The sequence below is a fragment of the Amblyomma mixtum genome, chromosome 6 (assembly GCF_055824585.1).
Source record: "Amblyomma mixtum isolate Tamu chromosome 6, ASM5582458v1, whole genome shotgun sequence".
NCBI classification, from domain to species: Eukaryota; Metazoa; Arthropoda; class Arachnida; order Ixodida; family Ixodidae; genus Amblyomma; species Amblyomma mixtum.
This window is the reverse complement of record NC_143017.1, coordinates 142591333-142616905: the sequence shown is the minus strand read 5'-3', so window position 1 is coordinate 142616905 and position 25573 is coordinate 142591333. Positions and strand designations below refer to the sequence as shown.

At 45.1% G+C, this 25573-nt stretch overlaps 1 protein-coding gene across 1 annotated transcript in view; it reads left to right on the top strand.

Annotated features, from left to right (window-relative positions):
- Positions 1–8533: 8533 nt before the first annotated feature.
- LOC149340653 (cell surface glycoprotein MUC18-like) overlaps positions 8534–25573 on the top strand; it is a 90345-nt gene continuing 73305 nt past the window's right edge. The window contains exon 1 of the mRNA XM_089551156.1: positions 8534–8621. Within this exon, the coding sequence (XP_089407282.1) occupies positions 8534–8621 (88 nt within the window). The remainder of the gene's footprint in view (positions 8622–25573) is intronic.

Here is a 25573-nt window from a genome sequence, read left to right as displayed (position 1 = left end):
CATGTCACGCATGACTGGCAGTGCCTAACGAAGTGCACATTCTCTTTGTTCTTTAAATTCCTTTGGTGCTCCCCTAGCCGGTCGTTAATACATCGCCCCGTTTGACCGATGTACACTTTTCCACATGAAAGTGGCAGCTCGTACACCACCTCAGAAGCGCATTGCACATAGGGCGTAGTGTGCTTTTTACCACACCCGCTTCTCCTTGTTTCGCTTCCGGAAATACGAGGGCACAACTTTGACAGCATCACCGCAGCCGAAAAAACGAGCGGCGCCCCATACCTGTTCGCAACCTTCTTCATGTTATGCTACACCTTGTGTAGGTAGGGGGCAACTTCCGGTCGCAGGTTCATGTTCCTCTCTTTCTTCTTGGAGTTCGTTGTGCGTGCCTTCACTTTTTTCAGGTAAGCTTCTGCTACAGAAGTCACGACCGACAAGGGGTAGCCCGCTGACAAAATTCTAGCCAATTGGTTCTCAAAGCTAGACTGCATCTCATGGACGCACGATTTCTCAAGCGCCGAATCTAGACACAAACTAACTATGCCTCTTTTTATCACCTTCGAATGAGCAGAGTCGAAAGGCAAGAGTTGCTTCTGAACACGAGGGGCGTACATCCAACAAGTATGATCTCTGCCCAACTTCACTCGAATATCTAGAAACTGAGGTTCGTAGAAACTGAAGAAACTGAACTCTTGCCTTTCGACTGTGCTCATTCGAAGGTGATAAAAAGAGGCATAGTTAGTTTGTGTCTTGATTCGGCGCTTGAGAAATCGTGCGTCCATGAGATGCAGTCTAGCTTTGAGAACCAATTGGCTAGAATTTTGTCCGCGGGCTACCCCTTGTCGGTCGTGACTTCTGTAGCAGAAGCTTGCCTGAAAAAAGTGAAGGCACGCACAGCGAACTCCAAGAAGAAAGAGAGGAACATGAACCTGCGACCGGAAGTTGCCCCCTACCTACACAAGGTGTCGCATAACATGAAGAAGGTTGCGAACAGGTATGGGGTGCCGCTCGTTTTTTCGGCTCCGGTGAAGCTGTCAAAGTTGTGCCCTCGTATTTCCGGAAGCGAAACAAGGAGAAGCGGGTGTGGTAAAAAGCACACTACGCCCTATGTGCAATGCGCTTCTGAGGTGGCGTACGAGCTGCCACTTTCATGTGGAAAAGTGTACATCGGTCAAACGGGGCGATGTATTAACGACCGGCTAGGGGAGCACCAAAGGAATTTAAAGAACAAAGAGAATGTGCACTTGGTTAGGCACTGCCAGTCATGCGTGACATGTTCGCCACGTTTCGATAGTGTTCGAATTCTAGGAAGAAGCAAGTATAAAATGGCGCGTGAACTCCTGGAGGCCTTTCGCATAAAGGAAAAAGCAGATTGCTGCATTAGTGATGCATCCGTTTTTTTGTACGCTTCGGAATACAACCTTTTTGCGGCATTATGATAAGATGTTATTTCTTGGCACGTGTTTGTTATGGTTTTCTTTCTGTAGTGCGCAGATGCGTGAGCCATTTTAAGCTCGAAATCTTTTCGCAGTAAACCAGTTGTAGGGTCTTGTGTTAAGGTTTGATTAGGCAGTGGAGGAGCGTACTTTCTAAGGTATCTTCTTCTGTACCACTTGTATTTATTTCTTTCTGGCTAACATTGACGTCGCTGGAGGCAGCTGCCATCAAAAAAAGGGGGAAACGAATGAATTAGAGATAAAATCCGTTAGAAATCATGGCCTCAAGTGCACGGTAATAAGTTCCACTGGCGAGCGCATCTGCGTGTTCGTTGCGCATTTATGGCCAACCTTCCGGCAGCTTGCTCTGTCGGCCTCTGCTCCTGTTAGTAAATAATTTGAACGGTAAAGTTGTCAGCAAAAGAAAACACAGCCGTTGTATGTACAGAAAACCAAAGGTCTCACGTCGGAACAAAGGGGTCTTTTCGATATTAACAGCCACTGATAGTCAGTGACGGCATTGTTATTGGCGTAGTAGCTTCATTCATAATATTGTTTGGAAAAGCTTTTCCTAGCATTATTTTTCATGCAGCGCACTATAACAAAACAAACTTGAAATAGCCGCGACGTCTCTCAATCAGCAATGCTCAAGCAGTGTTGTGAAAAACTGGGTTTTCATAAGATTTCCTTTAAAGGCGACAATTATGCAGCACAAGAGACGCTACTTCATATATCGCATTCATAAATAGGTGTACATAGCAAGCACGAATAGAGGGTATTTATTTGGGCACACGGACTCCTTGCCTTTCAAGGTCTCAAAATACGTTGCAAGGTACTATGCGCCTTCTCAGAAGTTCGCGGCGTTAGTGACATCCTGGGATATTGCACCTTTTAAGGAATGCCAACAAAAATTTGGCATTGGCAAAAAAGCGGCGTAAGAGCAAGATTCGAGACGTTCGCCCTTTCAAAAAAAGGAAGAGTGTTCCTCGAAAAGTTTGGTAAGTGTGAGTCGCAAGGGCATAACTTGATTTCGGCTATCAAAACTCGATTACTCGACAAACAGAGGACTCATCTGTCACGCCAATGTCCGGTGTCGTGCTGCAACGCAGGCAAATGCGGAAATTTGTTTTGTTTTTTCCCTGTTAAAGCAGAACGGCACGTCCATCACTTTGTATTTGAACTCCAGAAGTCCGGCTCCTTTTTGGTAGTTTCTGCTCTGAATGACAGAGCACTTGAACTTACTCATCTCAGGAGAGCACTGCTTACGAGCGGGGTCCGGCCGGAATAGTTTGTAAATATTTTTCTTCTTCGAAGCGTCCCAACCAGCTATTCTGAAAATGTTTTCTTTTCATGTAGCCGCCGCAGCATTAAGGCGAAGCGACGGTAATTGAATAAGGTTATTTTTCAGAAGCAATGTATTTGTATGCTTTAAGAAGGTGAAAAACATAGACTAATCATTTCTGCAAGATTAAAAGGAAGTAGTGAATGAAAGAGATGCAGCTGACCTATTACTATCTAATTATGAAGCGATATTTTTTCAGCAGCAAAATGGGCCACGTTGAAAAATGAAGTGAACACAGAAAAAGCAAAAGTCAAAATTATAAGATGCATCTTGTGCAAAGAAAAGGTTAAAATGAAGCAGGCTTAAGTTCTTTATTATTTACTTACTGAAAAGTTGATTGCAGTGCCTCTATGCTCGGCCAGTGGAACTTAGCATTCAGTGTTTGCCTAATGAGGGCCCCAGAGAGTATGCGTGCACTCTCCCTTTGTCAAAAGGGGCTGTAGTATTTCCATTACGATCTATACTTTTAAGCTTCCACGAATAAGCAGTGTGACTCTGCAGTCAAAAAGCCGCATCAGCTAGGAAGTGTTAAAAAAGATTCCGAGCTACAGCACTGCAGTTGACAGATTCTTGGTGAAACAGGAAATTTTCTGGACTTATAAATTTGCGAAAATACGCACAAGATGATTTCACACTTGCATAGGACGCAGTTCTCCCTTGTGAAGCAGTCTTGATAATGGCAGAGTTCACGAGAGCAAGCCAGGCAGGACATTGTGTGGAAATGTCAAGCAGAAAGTGCCTGCAACCGTAAATTAGGCAGGTAATAATTAGCGTGAAGAGCACAGCAGGACAGTAAGAATGAAAGAAATAAAGGTTTCTTAGTAATAGAAAGGGTGCAGAAGTCGACGAGAGAAACGGTTTTTTTGTTCACTTGCGGAAAAAAAAGGTGGAATACAATTTCGCTTGAATTAGGATGGCAGAAGAGATGAACGAAGCGAACGTGGGTTGAGAGAAAAAAGAGAGAATAAGGATCTAGACCGATGGCGACATAAGGCGTTAAACCTTAAGGAAGAACCGCGACTTTTGGTCGCCCAGGCGGTCGACATGTCCGGCCTGTAAATTGTGGCAGATTAAAGGTCTTGTACTACTAATACTGCTACCTTAAACGGGGTGTTCAAGGCACAACGCGTACACCTGAGTACGCACATGCCGGAGCACAAATCACACGCACAGCCTCTCCGACAGGGGTGTGCAAGGTGGTGTCACGCATAGTAACTAGGTTTGGATTGGTTTTTTTTTACGAGGGTTTAACGTTCCAAAGCGACTCAGGCTATGAGGGATGCCGTAGTGGAAGGCTCCGGAAATTTCGACCAGCTGGGGTTCTTTACGTGCACTGACATCACACAGTACACGGGCTCCAGAATTTCGCCTTCATAGAAATTCAAAAGATTGATACTTGAGTGTACGCGCACATCGCACCGACATGTCTCAGTGACGAGTTGCCCGGCCTATCTGGCGCAATAATTTAAATTTACAGGCGCTGTGCTTCGTTTATTTTCGTCGAGGTGCCCAAGTGAGTCTGCTCAGAAATGAGGCAAGGGCCCTGCCCCACAGCTACAACAACTCGGTGCGTCTTCCCCCTTAGGAGGGCACTCGCTGAGGTCGTGAAATGTGATCTACAGTGTAAGGCAGAGAGAGGATTAACGGCAGTTTCAGGTTCAATCTTGTGAACAGCATCACCGGAAAATAACCATGGAAGCTTGTTGGGAACGCATGAACAACAGCTTAGTTCGCCAGATACTTTAGGTTTTACTGATGTTAATAGAAAATTAAACGAAGTTAAATATAGGTTCCCTTCCCTTCTGCCATCGCTTCCTGCACTTTATGCCAGGCGTTACACACTTATGGCATTGTGTAAATCGAAAGCCCTTTCAAAATTTGTTATGGAGAGGGTCCTTACACGAACCATGTGGAAATCATGTGCATGTATACGTGTGCACGCCAGTTTTGTGTATGTTTCTCGATGCATTTTTATACCTCTCGTCTGACAGATTGATTACCAGCTTAACTTCCGGTTATCATTAAAGGCGCCCTCTCCTCTTCCAATTGCTGTTGCACGAACTACGCTAAAAGTTACAGGATGACATAAAAGATAAATATTTGAGATTTGTACAGCTCTTTTAAGTGTATAGCTTTGTGAATAGGAATCACCACACTCGACTGTTCCGTGACTCATGTCAAGACTTAGCTGATTAAGTAGGCATGGGATAGTTCGCTCTACTGAAAGTAGTAAACATTTCATTGGTTAAGAAATATATCTGCTCCGAAGCTAAGAGTATTTCTAATAGATTTTTTCCTGTGTTTGCAGCATGGTAGCCTTAGGTGCTTATGTTTCACTAAACCCAACCCGACACAACGCATTAGACGTTTTCCAAACACAATAATATTTATGATGCGAATATTGCAATTGAGCACAGGTAATATTTTGTTCTTATGATCAATATTTCATGCCTATATATAGCAAATGATAGCATCTTTAACCCAATTCTCGACAACAAAATCAATCTTTATGAATACAGCGCCGTCATTAGGGGAAGTAAATTATCTGACGAAAGGACAAGTGTTGCTTTGAGAGGAAAACGAAAGGAAAAGTGCATCCTCAAAAAAATCAGTGCAAAAGAGTTCTTTGAACTGTACCACTCTATTATCAATTTTCATAAAAGCCTTTTCTCCGGAGCAGCTAAAGGTATTCCGGAAAGGTATTCCGGAGCAGCGAACTACGCTGGGGTCGTTCAATGTAGCTTTCCTCCGCCTTGAAGTGTGGACAGCTTTATATGAAACATGCTACTTCCTTCCTAAACCTGTCATTAAAAGTCAAACGGTCGGTGAACTCACCAGGGGAGCAATTAGAACTTCAGGCAGGTTGCACATTTTGCAGTGCGAGGAAGCTAACTTCGTTTGCTTCGCAGTTCTTGTTCAACCAACTCGCGATGAACGTCGGTCATTACTTCATGCAATATTATTCTTTATCTTTGGTCCAACTACACATTTAGATTGCTTTTCTCAAAGTTCCATGTTTCCATTTTTGCATCTAACAATGTTTCTTTTTTAATTTTACGCCTAGCTCAATTTCGCCAATAAATGTGTGTGTTCCGCAGGATTGAAAAATGAGATAAGAATAATGCAGCCTCTTCTGCGTGTTTTGCTCTGTAGAGTGCGCCAAAGTGCCGTGCCTTGAGCGGAAACATTGTGTGCAGTGATAAGTTGGAATTTCGACCGGCGAGGGATGATTTTGAGGATTTAATAGAGCAGATGAAATTCGTCCTCTCCAAGATAGGCACATGCGCCGAAGGTGCATGCAATTTGGCCATCAAATAAATATAAATGAAGTCTTGGGTGTTACATTTTCGCAATGGCTCATAATCTACAAAATATAATTGCAGTACTTTACATAAATAAGTTTGTAGTGGTAACCAGACCTGCAATTTCAAACGGTGAAGGAGAAAAGTTATAAGCGGTTACTGTTGACTAGTAGTTGTACTGATAGTAAAAGAACAAGGAATCTTTCTTTCAAGCATGAGCGAACGGTAATACAGGCGGATTTTTAATACGCGTGCTTTTTCGGCACTAGGCGAAAGGGGCTGTATGGATCCGTCAGCGTCATCGTTAAAAACGCTATAAGTTAATATTATTTAGTTGTAACTGTCGAGACAAACGGAGCGTAGCTTTAACGCGAAACTCTGAGGATGGAACGCGATTACTGTTTGATGCGGTAATGCGTACTAAATCATTCGTTCACAACTGGAACGCACCGCGTTTGAAACGAGCCGCTGAGTTTATTGCGCACTAAACGTTCGGGAGGAACGATTCGGCGCAGTTTAAGTTCCCCCCATTTCGCGCACCATTTCGCTCGCCATTTCGCGCGCCGTTCTGTTTAACCTGAAGAAAACTTGCCGCCGAAACTGGTAAACGAACTGCGCGCTATACGGGATGCCGCCACTCCGATGCTCACCAGGGCCTCAGTATCGGCTGGAAGTGCGGTGCCGCTCTCTGGAATATTTTAGTAAAACATGGACCCGCCGTTGTTCACGATTACAAAGAGGTCATAATCTAAAAACGCATTGCACCGTTAGCACCGCGTTTCAGACACCCGGAACGCATTAGCTAGAAGCAAGGCATTCGTTCCGGCTTTATGGTCAAGTTGGAAGAAATATGATACCCATAATGTTTGTTGACCATCAGCGGCGACTATACGACGAATTTTAAAAGAGGAAAGTGTACTGAAGTCAACATTGGAGGTGCGTGCGGCTCTACGCGTGGGCGCTACTGCGCATGCGCAATGCCAGCTCGAGAGAAGACAAACTCTTTGCAGCGGTGGAGCGCGCTGCACGCCATCTAGCGTGCCAGCACGCGTAACAAGTGGAGAGTAATGGAAGCGTGTCAGCGGGCCTGTGTTCGGGACGGCCGATTAGTTAGCGCTATCTCTACGCCAACCGCGGGGCGCTGCGAAATGAGATTTTTCATGCGGCCCGGAACAAAATGACGGTAAGGGGGGGATGGAGAAAGAGAGGCTCTCTGAGCGCTCGCCACCTCCTAATATATGCGATATGCGGAACCCCAATATTTCGACTCGAGGAATGCTCAAGCTTATTTTTTCTTTTTCATGTCAGCGGGCTACGCCCTCGGTTCGTTGCACTGCTCTACAGCGCATCGTTACTCCAGTGTGTGACCCAGATTCAGCGGCGGATGTTTTCAAATGTTTCAACACTTCCCTTTTTCTTATGTACGTTCATTGACCCATTATCAAAACCACCCTTTGACTTATCGCTTATTGGGAAGAGCGAGACAATTAGGACGTCATGTCATTGCCATTACTCAGAGGCTGGTGTTACGTCACTTCTAATTGGCTTCATTGAAGTAATTACGCCTGTTAGCAAGCGGCGCTCGGCAAGATTAGTAAATTTTTCAACGCTGCTGTGATTTTGACCAAGCGTCGCGCAGGGATGAGTGTATAACAATGAAGGGCTGTTGCGTTTGAATCAGCAAATAGCGTAATCAGCTGCCTTGCGCTTGCCTTTTTTGTAACGCAATTATAGCGAAAGTTAACACTATGTTTTTTATGCTTGAAAGTTATGGCTAAAGCACTGCTTACGCTTTTACTACCATTGTATTACCTGATTAAACTGGAAAGGCAGCGTCAGTATGAAATTTATCTTCGGTATTTAATTTTGATTGTTTATACCATTCCTTTCGAAGTAGAAAATTTTACTCCTCTACACATTTTAATCATGGAACGAGGACATTAGACGAGACAGTAGTAGATAATAATAGTAGTAGTTAGTTATAATGATAGTTATAATGATAGTTTTGGAAGGGGAAAGAACATTACTAAATAATGTTCAGAGTAATTAATGACAATAACCATCTCCAATAGGTGGAAGACGTTGACAATAAAAGCCTATAGGTCAAAAATGCCTGCATGTTGAAGGCTTTCAGGTCTAAGGCCTTTAGCTCAAACGTCTTTATGGTAAAGACATTAGGGTTAAAAGAAAAGCCTCTAGATCACAGGATGCTTTCGCGTTCATAGCAAGTAGGAACATTAAGTTTCCACCATAACTACTTGTATCAAAACTCTATTAAACTCTTTGAGTTACCACATGACATTTACTACTTTTAAAGGCATCGCCGTATAAGCTCCCAACATAGACTTCTTCGGACACTTTACAGTATATCCTACCAAGTATTCCAGCAACATGCCTGCCATTGTTCCCACACGTATGCAATGAACAAAGTAAAAACACAGTAGAGTGTACAGATGGGCGACTTCAATGCGAAGATAGGCAAGAAGCAGGCTGGAGATCAGGCAGTGGGCGGCTATGACGTGGGCTCTGGGAATAGCAGGGGTGAGCTATTAGTACGGTAGGAAGTTGACGGGGAACAGCCTCAATAGTCAGACTGAAAACGAAATAAAGACTTCATACTGTGTGCTCACACTGCCTTATAGTGCAGGATATGAAGGTCGTCAGAAATGTGCACTGCAGGGAGCCCAGGATGCTATGGTCAAGAATTAGCCTAGACTTGAGGAAGGACCGAAAGACACTAGTGAGTTAGAAGCCAATCAAAGATTTAGCGGTAAGATGGAAAATAGAGGAATTCAGGGTGATGAGTAGTTGCGTTCATGTTAAGCCATCTTAGTAATGTGCTTCAGCAGATACAGAAACTACATCCTGGCGGCCTTGCCGAGTGCACGACTGGGGATATCGCAGCAATATCGGTCGCACCAGTGTCTATGAATAAACAAATGGCAGTGGTTTAGCTCTGGTTAAACCTGGAGGATTGCGAAAGCAACTAGGAGAGATAGAGAGGCGATGGAGAGCGCGCGGCAGCGGCGGCGGACCCGGCCCGCTAGCTATGCGCCGCTACTGCGCAACTGGTGAGCGCGGCGGCGGCATCTTTGAGTCACCCGCGCAGTGACAGCGGCGGCGCGCCAGCAGTGCGCCATGTGACGTCACTGCCCCTCGCGCATCCGCGGTGTGGCTTTTCCTCAGCTCCGCGAAACGGCTCGGCGACTCGAGTAAAGAACTCTCCGATACAACTTTCCTTTTAGAGCATAGCTCTTAGGCACCCGTTTCTGCGTTTCGCGGTGTCACCGTCGCCGTTGTCACCAGCAGTGGACACCCTTTAAGCTGCGAAAGCAATGAAGCGGGAGCTTGGAAAGGAGAAACTAAAAGCGCAACCTCATCCCCTCTTTAGCAACCGGCGCGCCGGTGGGGCACAGCTGTGCATAGCAACCGTGACGTCACACAGTAGCGGTAGAACGAGCGCACGCGCGTCGGTGGTGGCAGCTACACCATCGCTCCTTCGCCAGACGTTTCGTTGCAGTCGAGTGAGTGAGACGCATGGCTCCGAAGCGGCCCAGTGATTCCGCGCCAAGCGGTTCTGGGAAGCGGCAGTGGGTTGAACAATGCTTTCGCCATGCACGCTTTAGAATTTCCAATATGTCTTGGGTATTTTTTTGAGGACAGGAAATGCGCAGTATATGTCCCCCAAAGCTGCGAAACTAATAGAGCGGGGGCTTGGAAAGCACAGAGTAAAAGTTGTAAATTGATTTTTGAGGGAAGGAAACGCGCATGTCGCACACATCTCGGTGGACACGTGAACCAGAGGAAAGGCGCATAAATGCCCTTTTGGAACAGTGGACACCTCAGTCGTGCTTTAAGCTACGTGGTGGTAGTGACAGATGTGCGCTGCATGCTTTGGCACTGAAACCTTTGTGCCAGAAACGCTGCCACCTGCGAGTGTGGCAGTATGAGTGGGGACTTCAATGTATATATAAAGACAAGCGGGACTTTCTTACCACTTATGTGGGAGAACACCCCGTTTCCCTCGCTCGTAACGGCTCCCACAGCTGTGACAACCTCGCGAAATACTTGCGCAGACCTCGTCTTTGAGAACCAGGCACTGGCGCAGCAAGTTGAGCATATATCCATCTATTTCTCCGTCCACAAAGCTTCCTTCATGACAATCAAGAACTGTTAGTGGAGTGTTTCTTGAAAAGGAATATTTGTGAAAAATAACAAGTTCTCTGTAATTGTGCATACATGTCCTTCTCGAGATTTTTGCCTCAATCTATCGAAAAGCTGAAACAGCTGATGAGCTGCGCTCAAATTTCGCATTAGGAAGTAGCGTAATCGTCGGCAATTTTTGTTTCTCTAGCGGTGGCGGATGGCTATAGAACCGGGCGGTCGCTGACAATACTCACGGACTCTCAAACCGCCTGCCGAAATTACATTATCGGCAGGATAGGTCGCCATGCGCTCCGTATACTGCTCGCAGCGAGCGACAGAACTAAAAACCTGGAAGAACAAAACGACAAGATCCCACACAAAATTTTGTGGGTACCGGGGCACACTGGGGCGGCAGGGAACCAAGAGGCTGACAGGATAGCTCGAGGATACATTACTTTCCGAGCATCCGACGATACCGCGGAACTCGCGCCAGCACCCAGGGAATTCTCGGCCATACTACAAAACTATAGAGGCAGAAGAATGCGATATCCCCCACCGCACAAATCTCTCAGCAGAGCGGAAGATGTCACTTGGAGACAATTACAAACAGGCTCTTTCCCAAACCTACATATACTAAACAAAATGCAGCCTACGATATACGCGAACAAATGTCCCTGGTGCGACGAAAAACCTACTCTCTATCACATCACACGGGCCAGCCAAAACATAGACGTGGTCCCCAAAATAGAAAACCCGAGTGCAGGGCAATGGGAGACACTGCTGTCCAGCGACCGCTGTGAAGACCAACAAGGTCTGGTACAGCGAGCTCAACGGGCGGCAGTGGCCAGCGGAGCCCTGAACTGAGGGCAACCGACCACTGATTAGAGGCGGACGACTTCGACAGAGAAGGCTCCTGGGGGTAGAACGAAGACGTCTGTGAAGATGCCCCGAAACCGCAGGAAAAAGCATTAGTGTTAATAAAGTTTTCCCTTCCTTCCTTCACACCATGACGAATGGCACCACTTTTCTTCAAATCTCCAGGGACCACTGACCTGCACTGTTGCGTTCATAATACACATTCGGGCGTTATTTAACTTGCGAGTGGTTTCACTTTGCGACGTGCATTTCATTGGAATAGCCAGCCTGTTGAGTGTATGCGCTTGTTTTTTTCGTTTTTTATGCTCTAGCATTAAAACCCACCGTCTCATATTACGCCGATCTTCGTCTGTCCGAAGCCTTAGACAGATGGCCCACCTCCAACGATGAGCAGGTGTCAACTTGACCATGGGAAAATTTTCAGCAGGCTTTGTGGCCAACTATGCAAGCATTTTATGGCAAAACACAATGGTCGTGAGTGGATTTAGCACCCGCGTCGGCGCGAACAGATCGGCTTCGCTGGCTACTGCATTATACCAATACCTCATCGCCGCAGCCGAACATCCCGCGTGTTTAACTGCCAGCGTCTCGCTTTATGCTTTGATTGTCGTCACCTTCATCAACTCAATTCCGTGTGCAATGAATTGAAAACACACCGCTATCGAATCGCCCTCGTGCACTGAGGCTCGAACCGAAGCCAAAGTGAAAACCTAAGTGTAAGCGCCTCGGATTCGCATTTGGCTTACCAACGCAAACTCGTGCTTCCTAATTTTTTCTATTTATTTTAGTTTTCATTTTCAAAGCGCCTGAGAACGTGGAGGTATTTTCCGCCTGATACGAAACGAACTGATGTTGCGTGAATAGAATCTGCAACTTAGTTGGGATTGGGGGAGGGGGGGGGGGAGGGGTGAGTTATGATAAAAACGACCCTGAGAATTCGGTGCTAAAATTCTCGGAAACGCTGTTCTGCAGGGCGGCTTAGTACACGTTCCTATGCGCCAGTGTTCCCAGCGAACCTTTCAAAGGAAGCCCTTGTCAAACGAGAGAGAGAGAGAGAGTAGCGAAGGGACGCAGAGCGCTTAGATGGGCAAGGTTCGCGTCGAGGCGCGCTGGCAACGCGATTCACACCTGCGATCGATTTCACTTAGCCGGGCGAGACTGGAAACGCAGGAGGAGAAAGGGGAAGAGATGGGGTTTGCATAGAAGGGGGCGTGCTCGGGAGAGGGGGCGATGGCGAGTAATCGCAGGTTAGGCCTTATCTCGCTAGCGCACCAAATGAGACGGAAAAATGAATCGCGATCTTCCCGTGGCACGCGGTTTCTTCGCGCTCGCCCAACCAACCGGCCAGCCCCTCCCTACGCTGGCCGTCCCGCGTTCTTTCCTGCGGCTTTCGCGCATGAATAGCGCCTGACAAGTACCAATTTGGGATTCGCGTTCCTTTCGCTCCGACCTCTTTCGGCCGGCATCCTTTTCGGAAGAGGAGCCGCATCTGGCAATCGGAGCTCGAATCCCGGAAGGAAATCAAACGTGCTACATATTTTTATGTTTTTTCCCTCCCATTTTATGCGTATGCAACTCTGAGCGCGCGCTAAATTTGCAGTGCTGGTTAATCTTACATAATTCACGAGGTTTACAAAAAAAAAAGGGGGCCTTAGCAGTACCGTTTGCTGGAGCCCAGATCAACACTCTGAATCAACAGAAGGGTCTGGTTAATCATGGAAGTTAGAGGTCGAGCTAGTCGCAGAATATTTCGCCGGCATTCTTGTACACGGATGAAATTGAAGGCGTGTCTCTTAGCTTAGATTTATTGCTATAAGACGGGGTGGTTGCCCATGTTGAATGTCGCGAACATAAGCACAATGGCTATGAGAGACACCATAGTAGAAGTGGCCTGATTAATTTTGAACGGCTGAGGTTAGGTGCGCTAATGTTACCTCTGTTTTATTGCAAATGAAAAGCGCGTAACAACAAGATATACGGGCGACGTGCATCCCTAGATGTGGAAGTAAAAATTGAGACAAAAAGTATTATCTTATTTTCCTGGCTACACTATGTTGCAATTTAGTGCGCAACTTCCGATTGGCATTGATGACACCATTGCGCAATTTTTTTGGCCCCATAACTTCTTGCGGTATAGGTTAAGCACTTTGGAGGGCCGGTGAGGTCTTTATTATTACTTACAACGGTGCCCAAGCAACTACACTCTTAGTAGAGAAACAAGCAAAAGGGAGTAAATGGCTCGTCCTCTAACGCACATCCAAAAAGAGTTTTTTTTTACTCCATGTGTGTGGTGATTTTTTAATTACTCCCTTATATAAGGGAGTTTTTTTGGAGTACAAGGAAGTAAATTTTTTACTACCCACAGAAATGGAGCCGAAAAATGGCGTCATGTTTATATATTCTCATTCAAGCTCATTCTTACAGCAGTGACAGTGGCGGAAACGGGCAGTAGCTCTGCGGGCCGCCGGCAACCCAGCTTGGGAAACTGCGCTGCCCTAATGTGACCCCGCGTCACGCATTCTTTTCGCCATCTGCAAGCCCAGCGGCGGCGTAGGCGGCGGGAGTCGTCTGCTTGTCGTCTCCTTTTGCTGTGCGAGCTCATTTGGTTGGCTATGTTCGCAGATTTATTTATTTATTTATTTATCATCATACCCACAGCGCCATTGGCTGGCATTACAGTGGGGGGGTAGAAGAAAAAGTACACAAATGCCACCGCGTGCAGGTGGTTACAAAAAAAAAAAAGATAACAATGAGATAGAAAGAACACGGAATTATTATACACAAAAAAAATGTCACAGCATGGAAGAAAATGAATCATTTGATAATATGGACACTACTTCCTCAGGCAGCTTGTTCCATTCCGAAACCGTTTTGGGGAAAAAAGACATTTTAAAAAGGTCAGTCCGGCACCTGTATTCTTTAACTTTAAGTGAATTATCTCTACGTAAAGACACGTAATCAGGGTTGGCTATATATTTGGTTCTGTCTATTCCAGTTCTAGAATGAAAGATAAAGGGACGGAACATTATAATCAATACTTAAAAACTGAAAAGGAGTCGCTGGGTAGTTTTCACGGTCATGCACCATGCTATATTCGACTAAAAACTAAAGCGGTAAAGTAGGAAACACCCCTAATGGTAGTTTGGAATGGCCGTGTTTGCCTTCATATTCATTTCATAGGGCTTGGCTTTTCAATATGACTAAGGAAAAATGTAGGCTCCTCAGCTCAGTCAAGAGCTCAGCGTTCACACTATGTTCTATCACAGTTCCATGTTCATGCGGCACATAATCTGCGGCAACACATTGCGAGAACCACACTGAGAAAAGCCTGTAAAAATTAGGCCTAAGCGAGGGCCGTAACGGGGTGGCGACACTAACAACGGAAAGTTAGGTATGGTTAGAGCACTGGAGGCTTCTCAGGAGTAATTCAATTATGTAGCGTACTGTAGCGGAAAACGGCGACAAGCCAATATCTTGTACCATGGCAGGCGCTCGTGAAGGAGCAGAAGTGAACAGAGATCCAGCAACGATGGTAACCAAGCAGTCTTCACTCACCGTCATTATCAGACGACTCACCAGAAACAGACGAGACGCTAGGTGGCGGGTTGAATTGCACAAAATGGTGTTTTTTTACTCCATTTCGGCACGGTGGAGTATTTGCCACAATTAACTCCCTTTCTAGACTGGAATAAATGCAGGCAAATCTTCATTTTTACTCCATTCATCCCTCATAGGAGTGAAATGGAGGACAGTCCACCTTTTCACTCCACACTCATGGAGTAAATGTTTTCACAAATAGAGGAGAAAGGGTGGCCACCACCATTTATAGTCCCTTTCGGGTTTATTTTTGTTTACAGTGTACTGCAGCTGCGGTGTCAGCATTCAGCGAACCCTTAATATGGAGCCAGAGCTTCCGACTGGAAACTAAAATATTTATTTATTTATTTATTTTATTTTACCCTCAGGGCCTTGCAGGCATTGCAGAAGGGAGTGGGCAGAAAATATAGAACAAAACAATGGAGAAAAAGGAAACGGGTACATCAAAGATTAGTCCTGTGTATACAATGTTAGCTAGACAAAATACATTAGTGCAGAACAATTGTCAGAGTTTACACAACACCAGCCAAAGCTTTGCGGAAGTTATTTACGTCAGTAATAGATACAATTTCACCAGGAAGATCGTTCCATTCTTTAGAAGTACGCGGGAGAAATGAGTGTAAGAAAGAAACTGTTTTACATAATGTGATGGCAACTTTGTGGGGATGATCAATGCGGCTAGATAAGTAGTAAGGTCTATGAAATAAATTATTGTGTAGGCTGGAGTGATAATATAACTTGTGAAATAGGGTTCGCCGACAAATTTTTCGTCGCGAAGCCAATGACTGAAGACTAAGGTTAGCTTTCATTTCCGTTATGCTAGCTCCTCGGTTATAGTTAGAAAGAACGAAGCGAGCGGAGTTATTTTGAACACGTTCAAGCGAAGTAATTAAGTAGTCAAGGCTAGGATCCCAGACTGCTGGAGAGTATTCTAGCTTCGGACGTATAAATGTTTTATAAAGAACTGATTTCAAAGAAGAAGACGCGCGAGAAAAATTACTTCGCAGATAACCTAAAGTTTTGTTAGCGTTATTGATTATGTAATCTATGTGAAGCCTCCAAGATAGGTTAGAAGTAATGGGAATGCCTAGGTATTTATAAGAATTGACGCTTTCAAGTGGAATGTCATTTTGTACGGGGTTGAAAATATAGACTGGAACGCTTGAGAAAACTGAGGAGCGCCAATGCACGGAGGTTTCAGCACACATTATAAAGATGCAAGTGCTACTACTTTGTCCGGAGCCGTGCACTCTCATTTTGTACGGTTTGAATTCTATGGCGGGGGTGGGGGGGGGGGGGGGGGTTGAATTAGCTTTCTCTGCAGGGTTTCTGTGGGTCTAAAAGTCGCATACGCCCGAATATGAAAACAATCCAGCAAAGGTGTCATTCTTTTCTTCTTTTGCGATAGGCTGAATAACAAGCACGTTTAGTGAATCAAGAAAATCCAGTATACAACTATTTACCACTATTGATCGCTAATTACGGAGAATGCTTTTAGGTCTACATAGAGTAGCAAGAGCTCTTTCTTAGTCACATCCTTCTAAATTTTGATTAGGAAGAAGCTCATGAAGGAATGGTTTGCAGAACAACAGCGCTGATATTGATGGGCCAGAAATAAAATGGGAAGGTCTTAGCGTTAGCTGTACATAAACGTCGTTTCAGTGCCATATTGATTGCTCGTGTCGTGATTTATGGAAAACCAGAAAATGTTTGGCTTAAGGAGGAGCGCATTTTGTTGTTATGCGTCCACGAATTAAAGATTCACTAGCGCATTGTACGTGCAAATCCAATTCCAGGTATTATCTGTGTTTTGAATGCCTTCCGACTACCCCTTCCTGAGATCAGGTGTAAGGTATCTGGGCGGTCGTGCCAGTTCACCCATATAGAGGTTTACTCTGCGTGTAGTGATACTGAAATGCAACAAATACAGCATCACGCAGTTCAGTTTAAAACCAGGTGGCACATTTGAAGTTTATTTTTCAGCAGAACCAATTACCGGTGCGTCGAAGCAACCGTTTCTTGAAAGAGCTTTTCCAAGAATTGCTTCCCATAGAAGCAGTCATGCGACGAGGAAGATAGCATTTATTGAAAACACCGTTGGGTAGCAGGAAGTTCGCGCGATCGATTTGTGGACGTCCCACATACGTGACATGTGTTCCGGCCACCAGGTTACATCTTCGGCTCAAGTCCGTAGAACGCGCCACTTTGAAATCTACCAATCACAGAAAACTTCTTGAATTTATTATTGGTAGGTACAAGTGTTCCGGTGCCAAATCCTCGAATTCCGGATTTTTTTCCTTATTTTTTTTTTATTTAGAACATGTTGTTAGCCTCACCTGAGGCTGTTACTAAAAAGGGCGAAATTGACGCGAAAAAATACAGGAATATAAAAAAATGCAGGCACAGGAACTTTAGAATCGAATTGCGGAAAGACATTGCCGCCACACAGTAAGACAGCGTTTCGAGTGCCAAAGCGACAGTCCACTGTAGGCAGCATTCATCTATGAAGTAAAAAGGTACAATATCACAATTACACAAAGCAAACTCCGAAACAAAGGAGGTGTTTCTGGCAAATATTAAAACAGTAAAAAATTACGGTAATGAAAATGCTAGAAGAAATAATACATGACGATGCTAAGAAGGATGATCTCTACTTAGCCTCGATAGAAATTCATTTAGGGGCGGGCTGTTGACTGCATTATTGGTCAGTTTGTTCCTTTCCATGACTGTTTGTCTGAATCAAGAATACCTAAATGTGTCACAATCAAATCGAAATTCTTTAAATGTTTAGAATATTTTGTGCGCGCTTTTTTTGCTAATGAATCTGTTAGGTATTGGTCAAGAATCTGTTAGGTATTGGTCAACGTGCACTTTAAAGGCTCCACTCAAAAATAGATAAAGAAACTTCAGGGATAAGAAAGTTGCTCGACTACTGATAGTGGGAAGACAAGCTTGATTAACGAGATCGCTTGGAGAGTCGTTTCTTCTATGCTTATTACAAATAAGTCTAACTGCCCTGCTTTGTACACACTCTAGTTTCGCTATAAGTTGTTCTCTGTAAGGGAACCTGCAGATAATGTTGTATTCAAGTATAGAACGAACCAATGATGAGTAAGCCAGTAACTTATTAGTACGGGATGCAGACGGGATATATCGTTTAAGGCAGAAACGCATGGTAAAATGTTTATATGTTATGTAAGAGAGCTACTTGCACCACTTTAGGTCGGAAGACAGTACAGCGCCAGGGTATTGACATTCATACACCAATTTTATTTCCGTTTGATTAATTTTATAACAGCAGTTCCCCTACCACAGCGGTCGCCTACTGGTTTGAGCATCCATATCGCGTGCGGGAGGCGCGCGGTTCGATCCCCAGAGCCTCCGGGTACCCACTGATGATACAATGCGTGCAAGTTTCTCCTGGCCTGATGCTCGGCGTATTCAGGCTGAAATTCTTGGGAAATGGGCCTTTGGCCCCACCTTGAGTAAACGAAAAATACTTTGCGCCATGGAGCTCTTTCGCCGTAGATGAACTTGCGCTAAAAAATTTGCCATCATCATCAAAGAAGTTCTTCCATCTTTCTTCCTCATCACTGAATAGCTACTGTCTTTTCTAAATTAAAGGTCATCTGCCAGTCTTGACACACAAGTCTGCAATTTTAGACAATTCGTTGCTAGAAGGATATGGTCATTGTGGTCCTTAATTTCTTTATAAATACTGCCGTCTTCTGCAAACATGCGAATCGTGGCGTCCCTGTTATGCGATATATTATGTATGTATAAGAGAAAAGTAGAGGTGCGAGAACAGTACCCTGGGTACCCCAGAAGAAACTTCAACATAGTTCGAGGATCCACCTTCGTACTGTACAAAGTGGTGTCGACCTGATAGATATGATTGTATCCAGTTTGTAATTGCACTTGATCCTAGCAAGTTATTAAGTTTATGCATTAATTTAGGATAAGGCACCCGCTCAAAAGCATTAGATAAGTTGAGAAATATTATGTCTATTTGCCCACGCTTGTCAATAACTGATGTCCCGTCATGAATAGTTCCCAGTCGTTGTGTGGTAATAGCCAAAGCCTTCCTAAAGACATGTTGAATAGCACTCAGTATGTTGCATTCTTCAATAACGGTCAGAATATGCCTAGGAATAATGTGCCCAAGCACTTGCATGCAGTGAAGTGAGTGATATTGTGCGAAAGTTTGAGGGGTTGAAGTGATTGCCGGTATTGTACACAGGGACAACTTTGGCAATTTTTCAATCGTTCGGTATCTTGCCTGTTTCTAAAGGCTATATGTAAATGAGCAGTAAATATTTTAAAACCAATTTCGGCGATCACTCCTGAAATGTAATCGAGATATTGTAAGGTTCACGACATTTCTGTGTCAATATTTAACAGTAATGAAAATATCTCTGATTCTAAAAGTGCAATATCATCAAGTTTCTTTTTTCTCCTCACCAGGAACGAACGTTTCTGAGATTAGTGCAGCACCATTGTCAAGTGTGAAGACGGATTTGAAGCATCCGCTAAAATTTTTGGCGTGTTTTCAAGCATCGCCGGGGGGTGGGGAGTTACTGTGCTGGCTATGCTTGGTTTGTATTAGGAAGGCTGAGGTCCTCCTTACCTTACTTTAGTGAATTGACGTTGCGTGGAGTGTGCGGCATGCACCTGTGAAACCGAGCGTATCCTTGCGGCTAGTCTCCGAACAACCGTTAGAGCGATGTGCTTCAATTCCGCTCCCTCCACACTGTCTATGACGTAAGATACTACCTCAAAGTGTGCAAACCTTCCTTTTGGGTTTCGAGCTTATCGTGACTCACGAAGCAGCAGCACTCATCCAGCGAATCATGACCGTCGGCTATGACGGCTATATTAGATGAAAAGACACGTATCCTTAAGGACGGCTTCATCACTGTTTAAGGGGTTGATTCCTCTAATAGAAATCGGCCCGTAATTGTCACTGTTATAGCCAATAAAGACACCGATCAGTTCATAAATAGCGTCACTGCGAGCAATGTTCTGCACAAAAAGAATAATTGGTCGCTCAATAAAACAAGGTGTTGTTTTTAGCCTGTGAGACTAGTACACTCAGGTTCTATGTGCAAAACAGGAAATACGGTTTTCGATGTTCTCAAAATACAAGAAAAGGAAATATCGACTTTCCCTGCTGTAAGGAAGGTTGACTTGCAGTTACCGTTTCCATTCTGAACAAATCTTTAGGTTGTGTTAAACGAGGTTTCTTTCCACTATAGGAGGACTTCAGGAGCTTTTTAGTGCGAGAGCCTTAAAACATTAAATCTCGGATTTCCCCATGTTTTTCTGTCCGAAGCCTCTCTCCGTGATCTTCAGGTTCCTCGGGAAGAGCCACTTGGGTCTCATAAGCCCCACCGGTGGCAGCACCTGCCATCGCAGGGCAGCGGCGCATCGCTTAATCACTGCACCAGGAGTGGCGTGAGGGCCACCAGAGATCTATGAATGTAAAGTGGAGACGTTCAATAGTGCATATAAGGACACTAACCAATCAACGAGATCGCGTCGTACTTTTAAGGCTCAGCTTAAGCCTATTTCGTTGATCTTCGTCCGAAGCATGCTTCACCTTCAAAACCCAACCTCGAACCGAAACGGAAAAAAACCGAAGTACTGTATAAGCTCACCTAATTGGAACTTGGCCTAACCGCGCTAAATCCGCCGCCATTTCTTTCAGCATTGCCCCTCTTTCCCAGTGTGATATGGTTCCACCAGATGGCGTCGCAGACTTTTGCATTCTATGAAAAAAAAAAGAAAAGAAAACATGCTAGCTGCACTAAAACATTTACTCAAATCCAGATCATGCCAAAAATGTCTTCGTGTACGGCGCACGCTAAACGTCCTAGCGCTGTACTAAATAAAGAACCATATCTCTTTACACCCTCAGGAGGAGCATCTTGTCTGCGGGCCTAAGCTTTGCGTCATCATGATGAGAGATAGCAGTGACATCCTTCGTCAGTGCGCTTAGCATGAGTTGATGGCGCGCGTTGCTAAAGGACGTTCTCGCTGCAGTGAATGATAATTGTGGGCCCCAGTGACACCAACAAGAGCGAAGAAAAAGCCTCCTATCTGCATTACTGTCAAGTTTTACCTTTTCTTTGCAGCGGCAGCAAGACGTGAAGATCGCGGGCAAGCTTTTCCTTTGCTTAGAGGGGCGTGAATGAAAAACGAACGCGCCGTTCGCTCGACGGAACGCGAAGATCTGGACGGGAATAATCGCGCTACGACTGGAAGCGCACAGAAAGCGGGGGAAGATAGGAAGGAATGAAGAGAGAAGGAATGATGAAGAGTAAGGGAGAGAGGCGTGAAGCTGGTAGAGATGCTAATGACGACCAGTGGAAAAGAAGAATGCGAGACGATCCGCGATAGAGGAAGATATTTTGCTTAGGCAGTGACAAATCTGCCCCCGCCTGGGCTGATACCTCCATTGCATGGGCGACGGGCTCGGAGCTGGAACGGGGTCGGCACACGAGGCTTCCAAATATACTTTGATGCGAGAAAAAGCATAAAATGAAGATAGGAAGGTCGCGCAAAGAAAGAGGGGGCGGGGGGGGGGGGGGGGGGGGGGCAGAGCACGTGGAGAGAGACGAATACGGACTATTTTCACGTCGCTGCTTCGAGAAAGTCCCAGCCATTTGTTACGTTCGGACTGCATGTCTTCTTTTCGACGGAAAAGCAAAAAGGAAGAAAAATAAATGTGCGTATCAAGGTATTGTAAAAATGTTTTTGTCAGATTTTAAAGCTCGGGAGCTCACCTTTCGCACCGGCATCGCCGTTCCTCTGTTTGCCTTGCCATCTTCCCAATCTGGCGCGCCGCTTGCCCGTCTTTTATCATCATCTGGGTCACCTCGGCTTCGGGGTTCATAGCCTCTGCTCCTCCTTTTCACTCGCTTCTTTTTCCTCTGTCAGTCGAGCAATTTTCTAGCGGCACACGCTCGCTACTATTCTACTGTTTCCGTTCGCATCGTTTTCTCTCTTTCCTTAAGATGTCTCTCGCGCTCACCACTTCTTTTCGCTCCCAGCGTTTTGATCAGCGCCGGCTGCCGGTGAAACCTCTCACACGCGAACACGAAGGGCACCCCGCGGAGCCGAACAGACAAGCTCGGGAGAATATCACCGGCATTTTACTCCAGGAACTGCAGGCAGGTAGCAGTTTGGCTTGCAAGTATACAGTATGAAACCCTGCACCTGGGTATCTTGTGTCATTTTTCGTGCTTATTTCTCGTGACAGTACTTTTTTTTCTGTGGCCTAGAGAAAAAGGAAACGAAGTGTATTGGCGCCCAGGTGAAGCCGAGTGGATGTTCAAAAAAAAGATCAAGATGGCGAACCATAGGAACATTAGTTTTTCGGAGCATCCGAATGCAAAGTTTTCCTGAAGGACGCGGACACCTGAAAACCTGCCATGAAAACACATCGTATGAAGCGAGCAGTTTCTTTTTTACCTGATGCGCATATGAAAGGAGCGGCCAGAAGAAAGAGAACAGGAAAAAAAAATTAAAAAAATTTAGATCACTGCGGTGACCCACATTGGAGCAATGCGAAAGCAAAACGTCAGCGTAATATATCGACGTCCGCGGCTGTTCTGACATGCATGTACTATATCGACGTCCGCGGCTATTTTGACGTCGAAGTGTAATTTTCACGTGTAATTAATGAACTACTTACAACTCATGAACCGAGTTTTTCCCGCTGCAAGATCTCATCCCGCACTATCTAACAATCAAAGTTTTGCACATTTATTTTTATTGGACGACACAATCGTGTGGGCAGGTTTCGATGACTTTGTATAACCATCTAATTCTTCCGAATTAATAAATGCCTGCAAACCCACGGGACTCAACCGCAGACAGCTTCAGACAGCTGCGGAGCGTATCTGTATTTTTCGGTGAATGCCTGAATAGGCTCCATATTTGCAGTGAATTAGGGGACACATGTACTTTTTTTTCGTTTCAGAAAAGAGTTTCAGAAATGCAATTCAGAACCTACCTTTTGATATGCTATATCGTTGTTTCATAGAAATAGGTACGCGTTCTATATAACCTGTATTTAGTAGTTGTGAGGCGCGAGAACTGAATGTAGTACCAATACAAACGGGCGTATTTATCTCTTATTTGCTGCTGAGGGTGAAGGAGGGTTTGTGTTTAGTTGCGGGCATGTGTTTTTTTTGTTTTTTTATTTATTTTATAGCGTTTTCTACTATTTAATTTATCAGATCTAGTGTCTTCATGAAACAGAACCCAAACTTGATAATCGCCAACACGACCAGTGAAATTCCTTATGCCATCCGGCTGAAATACCAAAACATCATGCGCGCACCAAGTGATCACGGGTGACTGTGGACACGTGGCATAGCTTGTCAGCCACAGGGGTAGACCCAAAGCTATCCCTTTTTAAGCTAGCCTCTTACCAGCAGCACGTGCGTAGACTGCGCTAACTGCGACGGCAGCGTGCTTATTTTTGGCCGGCGTCAGATCAATACACCACCTTCTGAACGTTGTGGCGAGGGTATCTCAACTAGAAGCGTCTCCTCTATATGCATCTGCAAGTGAATGCTTGCGAAATCATTGGTAGAGCAGAGCCCGGCCGATCACGTTCTCGTTCGCATCTTTACGTGCCTTCTTTGTTTTGGTGGTTCAGGCGAAGCGGGTTTACTGGTAAGAAGGAACAAAGACTTGCGTTATTTAACATGCTTTGAGCCCCTCACGATATGAGTAGGGAAGCCATTGTCATACATGAGCATTTGTCGGTAAAAGTGAGGTCTTTTTCTTCTAGTCTGTGCATAAAGAACCAAACCTAGTTCAGGAGCCAGGTTTGGAACAAGGTTACGCCATGAATAAACTCTTGATTTATGTTTTCACCCTTTTTAAAAACAAACTGCTGCAACGGCTGAAATTCTCCATATCTAACCTTGTCGTCTTTGCTGGTTCTCTCGAGTATTTTTTTTTAAATTGAATTATGCGCTTGGAAAGGAATTGTAAACCTTTATTCCGTGCGCAGATTACTTACTCAAGCATTTAAACTTAAACCGGCACTGCGTTCCAGCAGATCGACTCAAATTCACACCGGGAAACTAGAAAAGAAAAAACCCTCCCGCACACAGTTAGTTGAAGCTCTTTATCTTAGGATTACTCTTGCAGCCCAGCGGTTCTCAGGTGAACTTTAACTGAAGAAACTCTGGGAAGTCTACATGAATAAGAATTTTCTTTTTTGATATCCAAGCGAAGCACCTGGTATTGCAGGTAAAAATAAGGCTACACTTCTTTAAGTTCATCGTGAAAATGTCACCTGTTCAACTCCAATAAATGACTGCTACTGCACGCAGCGAAATAAGCTGTAAAGAAATGACTAGGACTAACGAAATGGGAGTGTCAACTGTTCACATAGAAATTCTCGTATTGAAAAGCCTGTATTTGTTATGAAAGGTCGGCAAAATATTCTGAAGCAAGTGATGGTTAAGCCTCCAGGTTTTGTATTGATTCCCAGCAAGCGCATTTAAGCGTATTGTATTGCGCAGAAGCGCCGAAACAAACTACCCCTCTTTCACAAATTATGATTTTATATTTTCGGACACCGAATTCGACTTATCTGAGGCGTGGTCTTGCTGAGTACGTGCCAGAGTTTTTGGCAATCGCGCTTCTCTATGCGGTTTAAATGATTTGAGAATGTTGTTATCAGAAATGGGGTTGTGTAGTCCCACTTCCGTTTCTTCGACTTGCTTCTCTTGGTTAGTTTGTCAGCATCTTTCCGTTTATTTATTCGCTAATACCTTGGTAACTAATTTGGATACACTTCAAATGCATCCCATTGTCAGAACGGTTTTCGTCTCAAGAACGCGGTACAGCAACTTCGTTCGGAAGGAAGCTTTTACGTCTTGCTTCGTTACGTGCTAGAAATGAAAACCATCATGCCAAAAAATAAACCACAACGTCCGACGACGTAGGAAGGTAGGGGGGAGACATAAATGTATCCTAGTTTCTTTTTTATTTGTTTCCTTTGCTTTCTGACTAGAATTTGGGTCTGCAGTGCTTCGATACAAGCAACAAATAAGCTCTAACAAAAAGTATCAGGAGTGGCAAGGTGACTGGAAAGGTCGTCGCAAGCAAATGAAGTTCTCACTCACCTCACCGAGAGTGAAGACCGAACGAGGTTACTGAGGAAGAAAAAAAAAAGATGCAAAGGAATTCCCTTGGCGCGAGTCTCGATGCGTAGAGCACACCGAAACAAACAACCCGGCACCCCGGTCGAAAGCGGCGCCGCGTCACGACAACTCTGGCCTGCAACGCGGCCATGGTGGAGTGCTTTTAGCGACGGAGCAGCGAAAGAAGATGGGTGGAGGGATGCTGCGAAAATCAAAGAAAACCAAGTTAGGAGGGAACCGCTCGAAAGAGAGCTTCGAGCGCAAGAAAGAGGAACTTTGTCGCGATAACAGGCGACCCAACCGTGGCCGCGTACCGTACAACATACGATCGGCGCGCTCTGCCGAAAACAACAATGTCGAGGCGGTGGAGGAAAGGCGTACAGGCAAGCGAACAACCGCACTGCTTAGGGGTGCGAGGAGAAGGTGAGGTTCTCTAGAAGGCGACGCGACCGAAACAAGGGGTGATTTTAGTTGCTTCCCAATGCAGCCGGGCGCGGCTTTCTCTTCTCTCTCCGGTACTGGTGCCGTAGAGAATCATCGATCGGGAAAAACTTTCCTCCATCTCCGTTACATCGATGATCCTTTGTTTCGCTCCCTTTTGGTCTCGATCCGTTGGCGGAGAGAATTAAAAGGAGAAACACTTCCGAGCTTTTTCTACACTTCCTTCTCTCTCTCTTACCAACATGTATTTGGGAGAGTACAGTA